Genomic DNA, 15974 nt, shown 5'->3' on the forward strand with positions numbered 1-15974 from the left:
AGCAAACAAATTAAGTACCAGGAAACACAACTCAAGCAAGCTTCCAACTTCTCTGCAGTGAGCAAATAGCAAGATACTTTTTGTTTAAATTAACAACCATGGTTTTGCAGCAAACAAAAATCCACTAAATGATACACAACCCAAACCATATCTGCAGCAAATAGCAAAGCAAACAAAATATAAATGAATGAAAGAATTCTTTTTTTAAAGAGTTGGGAACAAACACATGAGAAACCACTATATAACACAAACCCAAGTGTTCTCTCCAGTAAACGAAGTAAGCAAAGCAACAAATTCTGAAGAAGAAAAAAATGATGGGTTTGCAAGCAAATGACAAACCACAAGACAATACACACTTCCACATGAATACAACTTTTGAGAAGAGAACCACAACCCAGAAAACCAGTGTCCATGCTGTTTGCTGTCAAATCACTCCAAAGAAACAACCATTCATCATGGTGGGTTATTTCTTGTGAGGTTGCCCAGTCGCTCATTTTCCTTCCTCCCAAACACAAAATCATCTGTTTCATACTGTCCGAGTCTCACCTTGTGCTCAAACTTGAGACTCTGCATGTGATTCATGTAGCGGTTACAGTAGAACAAGTAGCGCTGCAATGCTGCACGTGATTTCTGAAACAAAATATAACACAATTGTTTAAGGTTAAAGATCCCATAGCCTTTTACGGCCATCAAGGCGTTGGAATTCATATCCACTGTGTCTAGGGCTCTGCACATGAAGGCTGGGCCCCATCTTCTCCATTTGCCGTTTAAACCTTCCCGAACCGATGTCAGGTACCCATCCACACCTTGGTGGAGTGAAGAAAATTGGAGAAAATGCCTTCCCCAAGGATAAAAAAATTGGGGGCAGGAGGTTCATTTGACTGATTTTCCTTAAATTTGGAAAAAATTAAAAAGTGTAGGAACCATATATGAGCCATAGAAGCTTTGTTTCTGTGGTTAAGTTATATCTCATGATGAAATCTAAATATGTCATGATGTTTTGGGGTGAGTTGTTGTTTTTTTCTAGTTATTTTTATATGGGCAGTCTGTATTGAATTCTACAGTACTTTCATGTCTGAAAATCTGTCTCATGAAGAAAGTTTCATGAAAAGTGAGAATATAACTGGCAGCATGAGCAGGCTTCTTGTCTTTATCAAGATCATGAGTTTGCAATTTTCAGATAAGACTGAGAGGGGTGTGGGGTAGAGGAGTGGTGGGGGGGGGAGGGGGGGGGGAGAAGAAGCAAGTAGATAACCTGTCACAAAAACTCTACAATATGGTTGCAAGGTTGGTAATCTCCAGATTTAGAGTTATGTATTGTCATTATTCTGATGTGATATTTTAAGAAAAAAAGAAGATAAAACAAAAGAGACAAGGCCTTCAAGACTTTCTCCAGTAAACAAAAAAACAAACAAAAAAAAAACCCTGTTAAAATGTGTTCTGTATCCAATAGTATTAAGCACCAGAGGGTGTAGGGGGAAGGGGACGGGGGGTATATTAGCTGGTTCAAACCAAGCACATTCAGTCTGAGAATAAGTAGACTTAATTTGCACACACTGACGACTTGTAAACGAATCCAGGAAAGCAAACAAAGTTTGCAACAGATTGAATTCAGAACGTTATATAGCCCCGATAGGGCCTGTTCACCTAATTCTGTTGTCTGCCTTGTGACTAAGAAGAAACTGGGTCAGACACCACTGTTGACATGCACTGTTCACATGAACCAGTCACCCAGAAAACAACTCTTACTTGCCAGCACAGCAACACACTCTGCATGTATTTGTTGCATTGGAGAGTGGAAAGGGCAGTTAAGATACATTCTTAGCTTATAAAGTCATTATGCAAAATGGTCACTGAAACATGTATTGCTTCCTGTGTTCTACCCAGCAGTGCACTGGTCTTCAACCAGACTGTGTAGAAAGAACATCTGTTCTATTTTTAAGCCAAAATTCAATGTGGGTAAAGTACTTCAAGAGAAAACAATATTGTTCAAGTCTGCCACAGAGCACAAACATTCTACACATATACATAGAGAGAGAGATACAAGCATACAGACAACCAAAAACAAGGTTGTGACAGAACTCATTCTTTTAACTCCCATAAGAGTCGATAAGTTTGAAATGTTCATATTACATACCTCTTGGTTGTCTCTGGCCTTCTTGGCATCATCCTCATTGTAACGATTACAATTGTACCTGGAAATGTAAGAGCAAAACATTATGCAATGTAGTCATAAAAAAACAGGTATCATTTTCACCTGATTTGATTCAGTAAATCCTTAAATTTCCCTAACAAATATTGTGAAAGAAAAAAAACAGGATTTTCTACTTTTGGATACAAAGATGACAGGTACCGATGTATGGATGCACACACACACACACACCCACTTGGGTAAGCAATCATTTCCACCATAAAACAAGACAAAAACCATGTTTCCTTCCCAGCCTTCATTTTTCAAGGTAACTCAGGGTTTGAAAATACATGGTGAAAAAAACCCACATGTGTGCTGTTATGTAGAACATAAATGTAAACACTTGCCAATCATCTCTTTCCGTGTTGATGAAAAGTTCATGCTGCATAAAATTGATGAATAAAAAAAACTTTTTGAGAGATCACCAATCACAAAAGGAAACATGACACAAAGCTGAACAGGAAATAAATATATTACTAAAGGAAGAAAACGGCTCTCTTTTCACAGGAACTTGGATATAAGCCATCAAACACAAAGTAAATGATGAGAACTGATACGGTGGTTACACGAACACAGGGTGAACAATCATGACAGGGAAACGCTTTGTGTGACACATACCAGGAGGATCCGTGGGGCTCCCAGGGGCCCAGACACACCCAGCAGAAATCAGCCTTGCAGTTCTGGTTTTTGCACACCATGTGGTTGCAGCCGCCATCCTTCTCTATTGTCACATGACACTTTGGGCACTCCTGTTCAAAACACAAGTTTCAGGCAAAATGCAAGAGAAAACTTCAATGATTATTCAAATCAATATTAGTAAGGCCTAAACTCACGCAGATGTTTACTGGATTTCTGTATCAAGTTTCCCAAACAGTATATGCAGAACACACAGCACAAAAAAAACTGGAGTGTTACCAATGTAGTTACACAAGAAAAGATGCCAACCAAGTTACACAAGAAAAGATGCCAACCAAAGGTAGGTAGGTAGGTAGGTTGGGATGTGTGCATGCGTGTGGGGGGTGGGTGAGTAAGTGTGCATATGTGTGTATGTGTCAGTGTGTATATATGTGTGCGCAGGTTCGCACTCTTGTGTGTGCATGCAGTGTGCTTTTGGAAGTTTTAGAGCAAACCCTATTTCACACTGAAAAGCTGAAGATTTTATCATCTTATTTTGACCTTTTTTTTCCCACTTTTTACTTTGAGTGTTTTCCTCACCCCACGCCTTCCTAGATATGACAAACTATTGCACTACTGTGAGTAAACAAATAAACTGAGACGTGATTACTTGATAACAGACCCTGTATGAACAAATCTCCAAACACAAACAGAAATCTTCCACCGACTCACTTTGGTGTTAGCAGCTATCCAGTTGGAGGTTTCGCTGTCATCATCACACTTCTTGATCCACCTCCTCAGCCAGACACATTTGACAGGGTCATGCCAGTTCTCACTGCAGGCAAAGCTGCAAAAAACGTTTTAATAATATATAACTGCTGTATAAAGGTTGCAACAGAACAAATCCACATATGAATCTAAACTTTTAAAGTTAAAAACTGACGGGCGCAATAGCCGAATGGTTAAAGCATTGGACTTTCAATCTGAGGTCCAAGGTTCGAATCTCGGTAACGGCACCTGGTGGGTAAAGGGTGGAGATTTTTCTGATCTCCCAGGTAAACATATGTGCAGACCTGCTTAGCCTGAACCCCCTTCGTGTGTATATGCAAGCAGAAGATCAAATACGCATGTTAAAGATCCTGTAATCCATGTCAGCGTTCAGTGGGTTATGGAAACAAGAACATACCCTGCATGCATATCCCCAAAAATGGAGTATGGCTGCCTACATGGCCGGGTAAAAACAGCCGTACACGTAAAAGCCCACTCATATACATACACATGAACGTGGGATTTGCAGCCCATTAACAAACAAAAAGAAGAACGATTAAAAACAAAAACATTTTTAGATGAAACGCAAGTGATGCATCCATTGGTCAAAGCCACACTGTCAACACTAATCCATCAATCTGTCCCAGAAAAGTAAATTATTTTCCTAAAATTACTTTTCATTACACATACTGTCCCATGACCCACTGCTGCAGACTACAGCATGGGTCTGATTCCTGTCAGGAGCAAACTACTAGTACGCCCACACTTTAGGCCCCAATCTCACCATCACTTGATTCTCCTCCTCCTCCATCACACACCCAACCAAACTCCCATGTTCACTCATTTCTCAAATGGGCTTTTTTGTGCAATGCCACCATTTCTATCCTGTCATTCAGGCATCCACATTTCCATTTTAAATAGCAGTGCATGATCAGTATTTCCATGGAACACACAAAATTGGACTTGGGCAGTAGCAGGCTCTCACTCTCAGCACATGCTGACACATTTCAGATAATTTTTTTTTTTTAATCTTCACCCATACATGAAAGGAATTACTTTGTTTATGATTTATGCCTGTATTCCAATGAAAATAAAAACAAATGAGAGGATGATGACTAACCAAAAGGTATGACCACAGACACAGGTGACAGGTTTGGCATCGTAGTAGTTCACCTTGACGGCATGCCCACAGTCAGGTGCTGGACACCAACGTAACAACCTGTTACACTGAAAGCAAAGTAAGTCACACTTCAAGTGTCTGAGGATGCACAGCAATAATTTCAGGCACACTGTGATGCAATGTTCCATGAACAAACACAGATGCTTGCCACTGAAACCATCAAGACATACCTATGTACACACACATCATTTCTTAACCATGTACTGGTTCACTCTCATTCAGAGCTTTTTTCGCCTCAACCCAAGTTCCCCATTGTGGTGATTACTTCTCAAGTTAGAAATCCATTTCGAAATTAACAGTTTCATGTTGTGAAGAGTTTTCATTATCACAGTGCAAACCAAAATGTGAGGATACTTGACTGAATGACTGAAGAGGAATGGGAAGAAGGTACGGAAGGGGCAAGAAGCAGACAGAGAGACTCCGAAGACACAGACGCCTCAAATAATACACCATGACAACTGCTCTTCTTCCAACAATAACTTTTAAGATCTAAACAATAATTTAATCAAAAGATGATGTGCCACTGTCACAGTTAAACTTTGAAAACATCAACTCCAAGAAGAATTTTCTCACCTCCACAAAACTGTTGGTAATCAGCTGCTGATACTTCAGCTTCACCTTGGGATCCCTTATTAGAGTCCTGAAACAACACAATACACACATGTATCACTGATAACATCATTTTCATTTCCAGCACATTAACCAATGTATCTGACACTGTCATGAAAAATTGCACATATCATCCCCCATATAATGATGCCAGAAAATAAAATTATATTCTATTTTCATAGAATGCAAATGCAACAATCAGTCAATTGTGATGCAAGTTATTGTTGTAATACTTGTACACACTTGTTTAGGAAGCCATATCTTTTTAGAGATGACACATCCTGGGTACACTCTTGTTCCAATACCTCACCAAATACTCAATATATATAGCCATAATCTCTGACTTCCATCCTGATTTTCCACATGCATGTACACTCAAACAGGGTTACAACACTAGCCAGCAGAATTGCTTGTGATATTTGTGACGTTTATCCAAATTCCTCAGGCTCAAATCACAGCTTAACACTTGTGTACAGATCCTTGAAGCTCCTTTCAAACTTTTCAAAATTTCCACTTCTAGTATAGCAAGCATTTTTCGACAACGCATTGAATTAAAATAAATAGCGCACTCTGAAATATAAATTTTGTTGTGGGTCTGCATTAACCAGTAGAGTGCCTATAAGATGTCAGCTGATGTCCTACAAAAAATATTGCCATAGTGCCTGTAAGAGGTCCACTGACGTCCTGCATATGTTCTGATTTTTCCTTCATTAGAGTTTGGTTCAATTCACATAAACAGACTCTGAACAGTTAGTCTGATGTGTCTGGATTATAAAAATACTATTTAAATGAACTTACATCAGGTAGAAGACCTCTTTCTACTCGATAATAATTTGCTAACTGACTACAAGATATGCACATGGGAAAGGGGGTTAAATACTATTTAAATGAACTTATATCAGGTAGAAGACCTCTTTCTACTCGATAATAATTTGCTAACTGACCACGTGATACGTGCATGGAAAAGGGGGTTGCGTCATGTGCAAACAAATCTATTGAAAACTGTGTGCAGTAAAGCAAATAGTCACAGTCAGCAGATTTACACAATTCTGAAAGCTCTGCTTGTGATTATGGACAGCTTTCATGATGGAGAAGGATCTCTCTTGTCTGATGATTGGTTTGAAAACGAAGGTGATCGACAACGACACATCTGAAACTGACAGCCCATTTTATGGTAATTCAGTCTGTCCATCCAATCAGAGAGCGTTTTTGAACAACTGGGTATGACTGACAGAATTTGTGCAGCCGGTGTTGGAAGAAGGGAAGGAGAGGGAAAGAAGTGATGTAAGACGATAGGTCGAATGCCAGCCAGAGGTCATCAAGGGGGTATGGCTTTTGGGAAGAGTGAACTCACATTTCAAAGCAGACAGAAGGCAACTGACAACCACAAATACCCCACGATTTTCACGAAACGCAGTGCTGAACCTGCACTGGCCGTGAAACACATGCTTTTTGTTTTTAACGCTTTTTTCTTCGCTGAATCAGAGGGATGACTTGTTTGAAGAGGTGGCAAGCCGGATGCACAGCAAACAATTTAATCGGCCCACATGGAACTTGAAAGGAGTGAACATCATCAAAGAACTTCACCCTAGCACTCCCGAATGCTCTTAGCTGTCAAAAAGCTTGCCAGTTCAGTTTCTGGGACTGTGATTGACCTTTTACGCTGACTTACTCTCTTTTGTCATTATTGGGACAGTGATTTACTTACATGTCTGCAAGAGCTGTGATTTGTTTTCATGACCTTATAGCCTGTTTTAATTTCTTCTACAGGTATAATCTGACAATAGGCTTGCTATTTCTAGCTGTATTTTGTTTCTTTTCTTTATGGATGTCATTATGTAGAGGTGGAAATAAGACTTTTTTGTTGCACAAAAATTATTATCTTGACTTTACATGCCTGAACAGTTATCTACTATCAACCTTATTGGGAAAAAAAACACAGAAGCAGAATCTACACTCATTTTCCTTCACAAAAATGTTTGCTTTCTTTCTGTATCGCCCATAGCTTTTGTGCTAGATTTTTTTGTTATTTACTACGCCCAAATCCTCAAAACTCCCTGGCAAGGGGAGAGCACTTTTTAACAAAATTCTCTGGCACTGAATTGGTTAAGCATCTGCCTGCATACAAAATATAATTCACAAGTTGATGTGTATGAACAATGCAAATGAATGTGCATGTACATCTTTTCTCGCAGGACTATAGATGTCAAGATGGTAAAACAATTCCTGAATAATAGTTGTATTTGTTCCCAACAGTGTGCAACTACTGATAAAATGAGGCTAAAATCTGTGCTACTCACATGACAGTGGTGTCATCCACCAGTATATCACAACCGAAAGCGGCACAGGAGATAGTCTGCCCCATGCCTTCATCGATGATTTTGGAAGTCAGGTAGTCTGCCCAGCACTTGGAGCAAAACTTATGGCCACACTCCAAACCTGTCATCTCCTGTTGACACCACAACACAATGCAAAACTTGTTGGGATGATGTCACATAGGAATGCACCCACATGCCCACGCACACGCATGCACATACCCACACACACACACACACACACACACACAGTAAGCATAAACCATGCTTTTCTAAAAGCTGAAAAACTCTCCCACATTCATAAACTGTTTGGACAATCGTACATGAGAGTACACACACACACACACACACACACACACCCAAACCCTCACTCTTTCCTCCCCACAATCTGCACAACTAATCAAACTTCAGTCAGTTTTGAATATAAAAATTATATATACAATCCTTATTTATAACATAAATATTCACCGAATGCCAATCAAAAGGGAAACCAAAACTGTAACAGGACTGAAATGCAACAAGAAAAGACAGATTGCATGGTCTGTCTCACATATTTTTCTTTCTGCTTTTTCTTTTTGAATACTTCCAACAAAAGTTCTTGTGAAGAAGTAAAAAAATAAATAAATAAATAAAAAGTCCCTATCATAAACTCAACGCTTTCTTTATTTCTTACCACTCTACCAAACCCTAAAGAAATCAAGCCTTTCAGAATATACAACAGCGACACCCTGAAGTTAGGCCATGTGACAGCAACAGCTTCTGTCTGCCACTGTACTGAATCTCCTGCCTGTTCCATAGGTCATGTAGACAAGTGGGACCTCCCCAACACAACTCACCTGGCATCATCTTCCGCACATCCATTTAATCTGAATCCGACCTCCAACTTTCTTATTTGTTGAACACTTTCTTGCTGTAGCAGGGGTGAACAGAAAAGAAAGATCTGTTGTATTAATATTTTACACCCTCATGGATTATCAGTCTGCAGATAAAATGTAACAGTGACAGTTTTCAAAAACAATTTCCATCTGTGCTCTGACTTAACTGAAGGTGGTTTTAATTTAGCAATTTGTTTTTGATGGAATAATCATCCTGTTCAATGGAATAATCATCCTTTTAACATTTTTCCCTTCGGAAAAGCTGGTTTAATTTACTAATCAAGTTAAAGACTGCCTTTTAAGCAAGCACAACTTAGCACGGAATCATTTCTGTTTTATCTATCAACATCTTCAGTAAGTGCAAATCATACTCACACTAGCTGGCACTGGATAGCAGCATATCTCACAGTCTTGTCTGTCATCAGGAACTGATCTTGAACGCTGCTGCTGCAAACACAAGGAGAAATCACTGATCATTCCATCAATTTTGTACTGAGTCTCTACCATACATAGAAACACACACACAAAAAAAATAATCAGAATTCTAAAAAAAAACCAAGAGAGGCAAGGCCTTCCAGATTCACTTGTGATATTCACTTTTAAAAAAGGAATCAAAAGAATAAAAAAAGATACAAAAATGTTTTTAAAATATATCCTGTACCAAATATTATGAAGCTGAGGGGGAAAAAGTGTCGGATCGGGATTGAACCATGCAAGTTACACTCTGAAGCAAGAAGCTTTACTACAGGACCAAATTAAATCTGACCACAGTTATCCAAAATTAATATTCAGTCTTTCATTCTTTAATGTGATAAATTCATCACTCTATTGGAAATGAAAACACAATTTAAATCATGCTAATTTGATGAATCTGTTTGAACTGAAGAATTTTAATTTAATGGTAAAGGAGATGTTACCATCACCTCAGGCATGCCTCAACTTGTTGCCATTTTCTCCCATCTGCACAGACTGGCGTACACTAGGCCTACCATAGTTGAGAAAGCTCTGCCTTTGGGGTGCCTTCATTTGCTTTGTTGTTTTTATGTTTATTCTAGTTGATTCAGTATCCACTTAAAATTATTCATATGCAGTAAACATGTTGATGGTGTAGTTAGTTTCATTCTAAGTGTTCTGTCCATGTATAAATTTCTTTCCTTTTCATTGCGAACATGGAAAACAATGTCATGCCACCTTTAATTTTAAACCTAATGTTTAGTCAACTAACTGGGAAGAGCCAAATAAATTTTTTTGGATACAGAGCCCCAACAAAATAAGCTGTTCATTAACTGGAAATAAAACTGAATCTAGAAGACTTACAACTTATCATTGATTCATTGGTATGAGTGAAAAGTTGTTGTCTTTTTATGTATGTATGTTTATTCTAAATAAGATATCACTCACTCACTCACTCACACACACACACACACACACACACACACACACACACACAACCAAACACTGGGTTACTACACACACTCACTTTGTTTTCACAAGTGAGTAAAAAAAAAACAACCGAAAATGACAGACTGTTGGGCTTCTGCTCTATCCACGTCAGATCAGCCTCTTAAAGAAGTGGCAACATCAATATGGTTAAGGTTAAAAAGGTTAATGTAAAGAATGATTAATGCCAGTACTGGCTATTTGTACTTTATATAAATGTGCAGCGTGACAGACTATACAGAAAAAATATTAACTTACCCTAGTTTTCACATCTCTGCGGTGAGGACTTATGACATGAGCTTCTGAAAAGAGACGATCTTGATCTCCATCATAGTATCTGGAAGGGAAAAAAAGTGCATATATTTCATGGAACATTGTGCAAGTTTATACTCAGGACATTCTTACTTTGTTCTGCGCCTTCATGCACACATACAATGACCATCAACAACCAGAAATGGATTTCATTGCACAAAGCATGTATTTGCATACTTGCATGCCAGCATGTATACAAGTTTGTGCATGTAGTAACGTACGCTAGTAAATTTTATATACACATGTACGTATGCATACTACCACACATATGCATGTCACATGCTTGGCTGACCTGTTCACAAATGAATTATTATTTTTACTCTCTGAAACCAGAAAGCCAACATTACCAAATCCTGTTAAAACTGCAATTCCTGACCAATGCATGCTGCTTGTTCTCAGCTCTGGTTTTCATCTCTGGTCACAAACATGTAACAACACTCCTTCAGTAAATGGAAAACACTTCCTGAGTAAATCTGTTAAATAACACTAACTGGGTGAAACAGAAGTATTATAAACCAGCAGTATTACTTTACAATTATCCTTCTAGCTCTTTCAATCACAAAATATTTTTCGCAGAATATGTATGTATGACAGACAGTCATGTCCGACTTTGACCATCTGAACAGCAGAGGAGGCAACGGTTGTCACCATTACCTGGGCTAAATTTTTGATAAAAGTGGAGAGCATCTTGCTCAAGTTACATTTCCATTCTCTCGGCCAAGAGGATTTTAGGGCAGTCAGCACTGGGGATGGTCCCCAAAGGCCAATTAACCCCCAAGGCATAGGCTTTCACAAAACACTAAGCTGTAAATGAATTTCCATTGCAGTGGAAAATATACATACATATAATGAAAATAAATGATTACCTAAATAACAAAAATCTTACAAAGAATATTAAAAGCAATAACCTGTAAAAATTAAACATTCTAATTCATATCAATATCATATCCATACCTCTCCATCAGTTTCTCTTTGTCCCATCTGAAGTGGTTCAACAAAATTCTTGTGATGGTGGTTGGAATCTGCAAAATAAAAATCAATTCCATGTTGATTGTCACGGATGGTGGTCATTCATAAAATTTATGCTAAAAAATGATGATTGACATTTTACTGAAGCATGACAAACAAATTAAACTATTTATGCCAAAACATCCGCATATGGGGGCAGTAAAAACTTGTGACATTTACAAGCAAACAAGGACAGCTAACAAGTCACTGTTTCAGAGTCAAACAGAATTTACATGCATACATAATTCTGCCACAAAAACTGTTTTTCTTTGTACCATCAAACTAGAGGCTGCCATTTGCATTGAGGATTGGACTATCAATTACAAAATGGACCAGAGTAGATGGTAAGGCAATCTCTGTAACTTGTAATAGTCATAGTGTAATCCTTTTGATTAGCCCAACACTCGGCTTATATCACAGATTGACACAAGTTTACATTTGGGCCAACAGCAAAGTGTGAGCTGTATTATCAATGGTTTCTCCAGTCAATGGGAAATCATTTACAGTTTGGTCTTTTGTGAAGGACTATGATTCTGAAACTAGGAGGCAAAATTGCACTGGCTCTTCGTGCTGCAGCCTTGTGGGCTGGTTGGTCTTTGGGAACTATCCCGACTGTCCTAAAACCCTCTTGGCCGAGAGAGTGGGGATGTAACTTGGGCAAGACACTCTCCACTATAATCAAATTCTAGCCCAAATAGTTGGAACAGCAGTTGCCTCCTCTGCTGTTCTGATGGTCATAGTCAGACACGACTATCATATATATAATCCTTTTGATACATCACAGTGAAAATTGCTGAAGGCCTAATTTTAAAATGTGTGCAGGCATTCTTTTTCAAAAAATATTTGTTATCGCATTGCTGAGTGATGTCTGAACATAAGAAAATTAAGATAACTCAACCAGTTGTCATTTCGCATTATAAAGAAACAATAGGAGGCGTAAGCAGAATGGATGACAATGCAGACACAGAGTGGCCGTCTAATCCAAGAAGTGGTGATGGGCAATCATCTGCTACTGTCTAGACGTGCGTCCAGCATGACTGACATCTGCACTGGACAACAAAGGCTGCACAGGAATCTCCACTGGGCCTGTGCTAGTTCAACGTGCCATCTCCCTCACCTACAGCATGAGGTCCCAGAAGCCCAATCCAGGTTTGCCTACAGGTCAAACCCATTGTAACTTAAAAGTAAGAACCACATTGTTTAACAAATCACAACTTAGCACTGCCTCAGAGAGCAAGCAGGATTTTTTTTTTTTTTTAACTGGTAAATATGCTTGAAATGCAAAGTTAGACTGCATGACTGATGCTTTGTGCAGCATAAGCAAAGAAAATGAACAATTGCAGACAGTATGCTAATCATTCAAAGAACAAGATGAAACTAACAGTCACTGAGACTTGCCAAGCATGGTGATCACATACTGACATAGTGATCAAATTATGATATCAATCTTTCTTTGAGGTTTGTTTTGTTTATCAAGTTAATTTCATTATCTACACAGATGTCTTCAAATGTGCAGCACATCTTAATTTGTATTTTGAACATGCATAAAATATCTTACCCAACTAAAAAGAGAGCTTCAAATATTTATTTAATCTTTTTGTTGTTCATGTAAACCTGTGGCCTTTTGCTAATTTTACTCCTAGCATCCCTATAAAGGAGACATCTATATATTTTTGCTTCTGGAACATACAGGATAGCAAAATCCTGTCTACTATTATATACTAACCACGTGAATACACTGAAAATGAATGCTTCTTCAACTGTGTTCAAGTCATCAATTCTAACACCCAAATATGTCAATATCTTTTGGGTCAGAAAGAGTATGCTCCAGCAGTACTAATCTAAATTTTAACTGAACATGTGCACAACCATCTATTTTGACAGTCATCTGTTCACAGGAATTCTGACAAAGAATGAATTAATACTGTAGATTATATACACAGATGAATATAAAAAATATACACATATATATATATTATCTGGATCTCCCTGTGAACAATTACAGTGTGGAATTGCTTTTCAGTCTACACTATATATAATTTGAGTACATACACTCTTCTATTCTAAGATCCCAGTAAAATTCAACCCAACTTTGTCATTCTCAGTTGAATTGATGCAGTGATCAATATTGATAGACATGGGCAGACAGACAATAGCATTATCAAGTAGCTAGTGGCTAATGATCAGCACAACAAGTGGCCATGATTCTGACCTGATTGATGTTTGGGTCATTAAATCAATTATATCTATAACAAACAAGTAGAATTATAATTTATATACACAGCATAAAAATATTACAAACAACTGTCCACAGAATATCACATATGCCTGTACAACTATTATACAGATCTGTGGGGGGAAAATCTTTTCATGTAGTTACGTACTCATCATAATGATGGAATCAAAACACTTTCAAAATGAAAACTCAGAAAAGTAAAACTAACGGTATATTTCATATCAACTACTCTCAAGTCACTTTAAGTTTAACTTAAAGCAAAAAACATAATGTATATACAATAACCAGCATTACCTCTGATGATTAAATGTTTATCAATTGGATAGATCTGGTAAAAACAAGACCATAATTATAATATATTTGATAGGATTATTACCAGCTGATAAGCAGTATGTGACAGAAGACAAGGTACTGGTCAGAACTTCTCTAAATTGTGTAACACCAGAAACGGATGCAATTCTTCTCAGAAACAAAAATATATATTCAAAACATGAAATGATGAATGTCACAATATTATCATTTGATTAAGTGATTAACACAAACAGAAACTAAGTCATGAACATATTTCAACATCAAGGAAACAAAGCACACATCTTATGTCACCAAACTTTCTGTTTAGCAATTACAATAAATGGGTTAATTACTAAAATACTAGTACTTTACTAGTTTAATACTGTGTCATACACATGTTACAGTCATCGTCATACATATTCACTAAGTTACTAAGAATACCAGGTTTGGTTCATTGATGAACATAATCTAAGTTTAAGCATATGGTGTACACTGATGACAATGATGTCAATCCTAAGATGGCAAGCATCAACCATATGATACTGCACAGCAACAATATTGAAAAAGAAAATGTTTTAAAACTAAGGTCAGGTGTACGTTTTTAAGGTTCCATAAATTAGTTCACGGCTGGGGTCAGGTTCACAGCCTGATCTGAGGTAATGATTATTTTCACCGAGATAAACAATGAATTGGAATAATACAAACCTGGACCACCGCGTTGACTTCTTTTATAGAATCGACCATGAACTGTACAATCTGATCAGCAGAAAGCACTTCATATTTGAAGTCTTCATCATCGCGACGTTCTTGCGCTAACGAGGATTCAGCAGGTTCCATTTCCATTGCGAGCTCATCTTCTTCGTCTGTTATTTCTTCCGAGTCATTCCCATCATACATCATGTCCCCGTCACTATCCATAATCTTGATAATGTTTACGACAGCAACTTCACATGAAAGGTTGACGAGCCTGTGGCTGCCTGCTCAGATTTTATTCGAGCTCCTTTCTTTGCCTTTGGCCGAAGATCCAACCATCAACACAGGCTCGATGTCGATGGTTTACGTTAGTGACGTCATCTTCGGAGATCCCGACCTGACTTGCGAAGGAAGTGAAATCATCCACCAAAATGTAATAAGTTTATATCTGGCTTGAAATTGAACTGGTGAGATTAAATAAACAGTGCGTAATCAAGGACAGCAGGGGCGATTCCTTCATTTGACGAAAGGGTATTTTTACGAAGATGATGTCATCTTCGCCATGTTGATCTTTAACATTGTCGAATATGTCTTTATTCAAAAAGATTAGGAAGGGAAACAACCTGTCTTCTTTTCTACCACTTTACATCATCGACGAAGAAGGCCGAAGAAGAGAGCGGGTGTGGGGAAAAGGAGAGGGAGGTGGCGCATGTTTTTCGTTTACACGATTATAAAATTGGTGAGATGAAGATACAGATATAAATATTACACGACAAATAAACAATGTAATTATTGGTGAGTTCAAAACATCTGTGTGCACACGTTCTACCTCACGTGTGCTGTCTTCACTGAGGACGAAAGGCTGGTTTCGAATAGTTCCCCGAGCGTCAGTTTTCGGAAACGCATTACTCACTGTGTCGAACGACAGACCGTTTCCGTCCGTCACCACAAGCACATGTGCACGCCTTTCCCCCCAACCCCTTATAATCACACACAAACACACACACACGTCGGCAAACACGCAGGCCGTGGGACACAATGGCGGATCGCGCGCCCTGGCCCACAGCCTGATCACCGTGGCACGCACGCGCTCGCACGCACGCACACACACATACTCACACACACACACACAAGTTTCAAGTTTTAATTATCCTTTCACTCCTATTGGAGTATGGAGGATTACTGCAAAATAATCTTTTCGTGCCCAGAACAAGCATTTCCAAATACACAACAATGTCACATAAAAGTTGAGAAAACACAACTGTCTTTCAACTCCAAAAGTATAACTTGGCAACATTTGCAAATCTAATCATCTTACTTACAGCTAAAATGACTTTTTTGCCTCCTTTGAGCTTATTACAAAAATTAAAAACCGATTTTGGGGACAAATATTTTTTAGGAATATATATATTTCGTAACTGATCATAATTGGGACATTCCA

General features: G+C 38.2%; 1 protein-coding gene across 1 annotated transcript in view; it reads right to left on the reverse strand.

Moving 5' to 3' along the window:
* LOC143282192 (E3 ubiquitin-protein ligase arih1-like) overlaps positions 1-14951 on the reverse strand; it is a 32856-nt gene extending 17905 nt beyond the window's left edge. The window contains exons 1-11 of the mRNA XM_076587776.1: positions 14546-14951; positions 11260-11327; positions 10252-10330; positions 8929-9000; positions 7664-7812; positions 5328-5394; positions 4695-4801; positions 3539-3653; positions 2810-2940; positions 2138-2195; positions 547-630 (exon numbers count right to left, since the gene is read on the reverse strand). Coding sequence (XP_076443891.1) covers positions 547-630; positions 2138-2195; positions 2810-2940; positions 3539-3653; positions 4695-4801; positions 5328-5394; positions 7664-7812; positions 8929-9000; positions 10252-10330; positions 11260-11327; positions 14546-14758 — 1143 coding nt within the window. The 5' untranslated portion in view covers positions 14759-14951. The remainder of the gene's footprint in view (positions 1-546; positions 631-2137; positions 2196-2809; positions 2941-3538; positions 3654-4694; positions 4802-5327; positions 5395-7663; positions 7813-8928; positions 9001-10251; positions 10331-11259; positions 11328-14545) is intronic.
* Positions 14952-15974: the final 1023 nt, after the last annotated feature.

The sequence above is a fragment of the Babylonia areolata genome, chromosome 5, assembly GCF_041734735.1.
Source record: "Babylonia areolata isolate BAREFJ2019XMU chromosome 5, ASM4173473v1, whole genome shotgun sequence".
NCBI classification, from domain to species: Eukaryota; Metazoa; Mollusca; class Gastropoda; order Neogastropoda; family Buccinidae; genus Babylonia; species Babylonia areolata.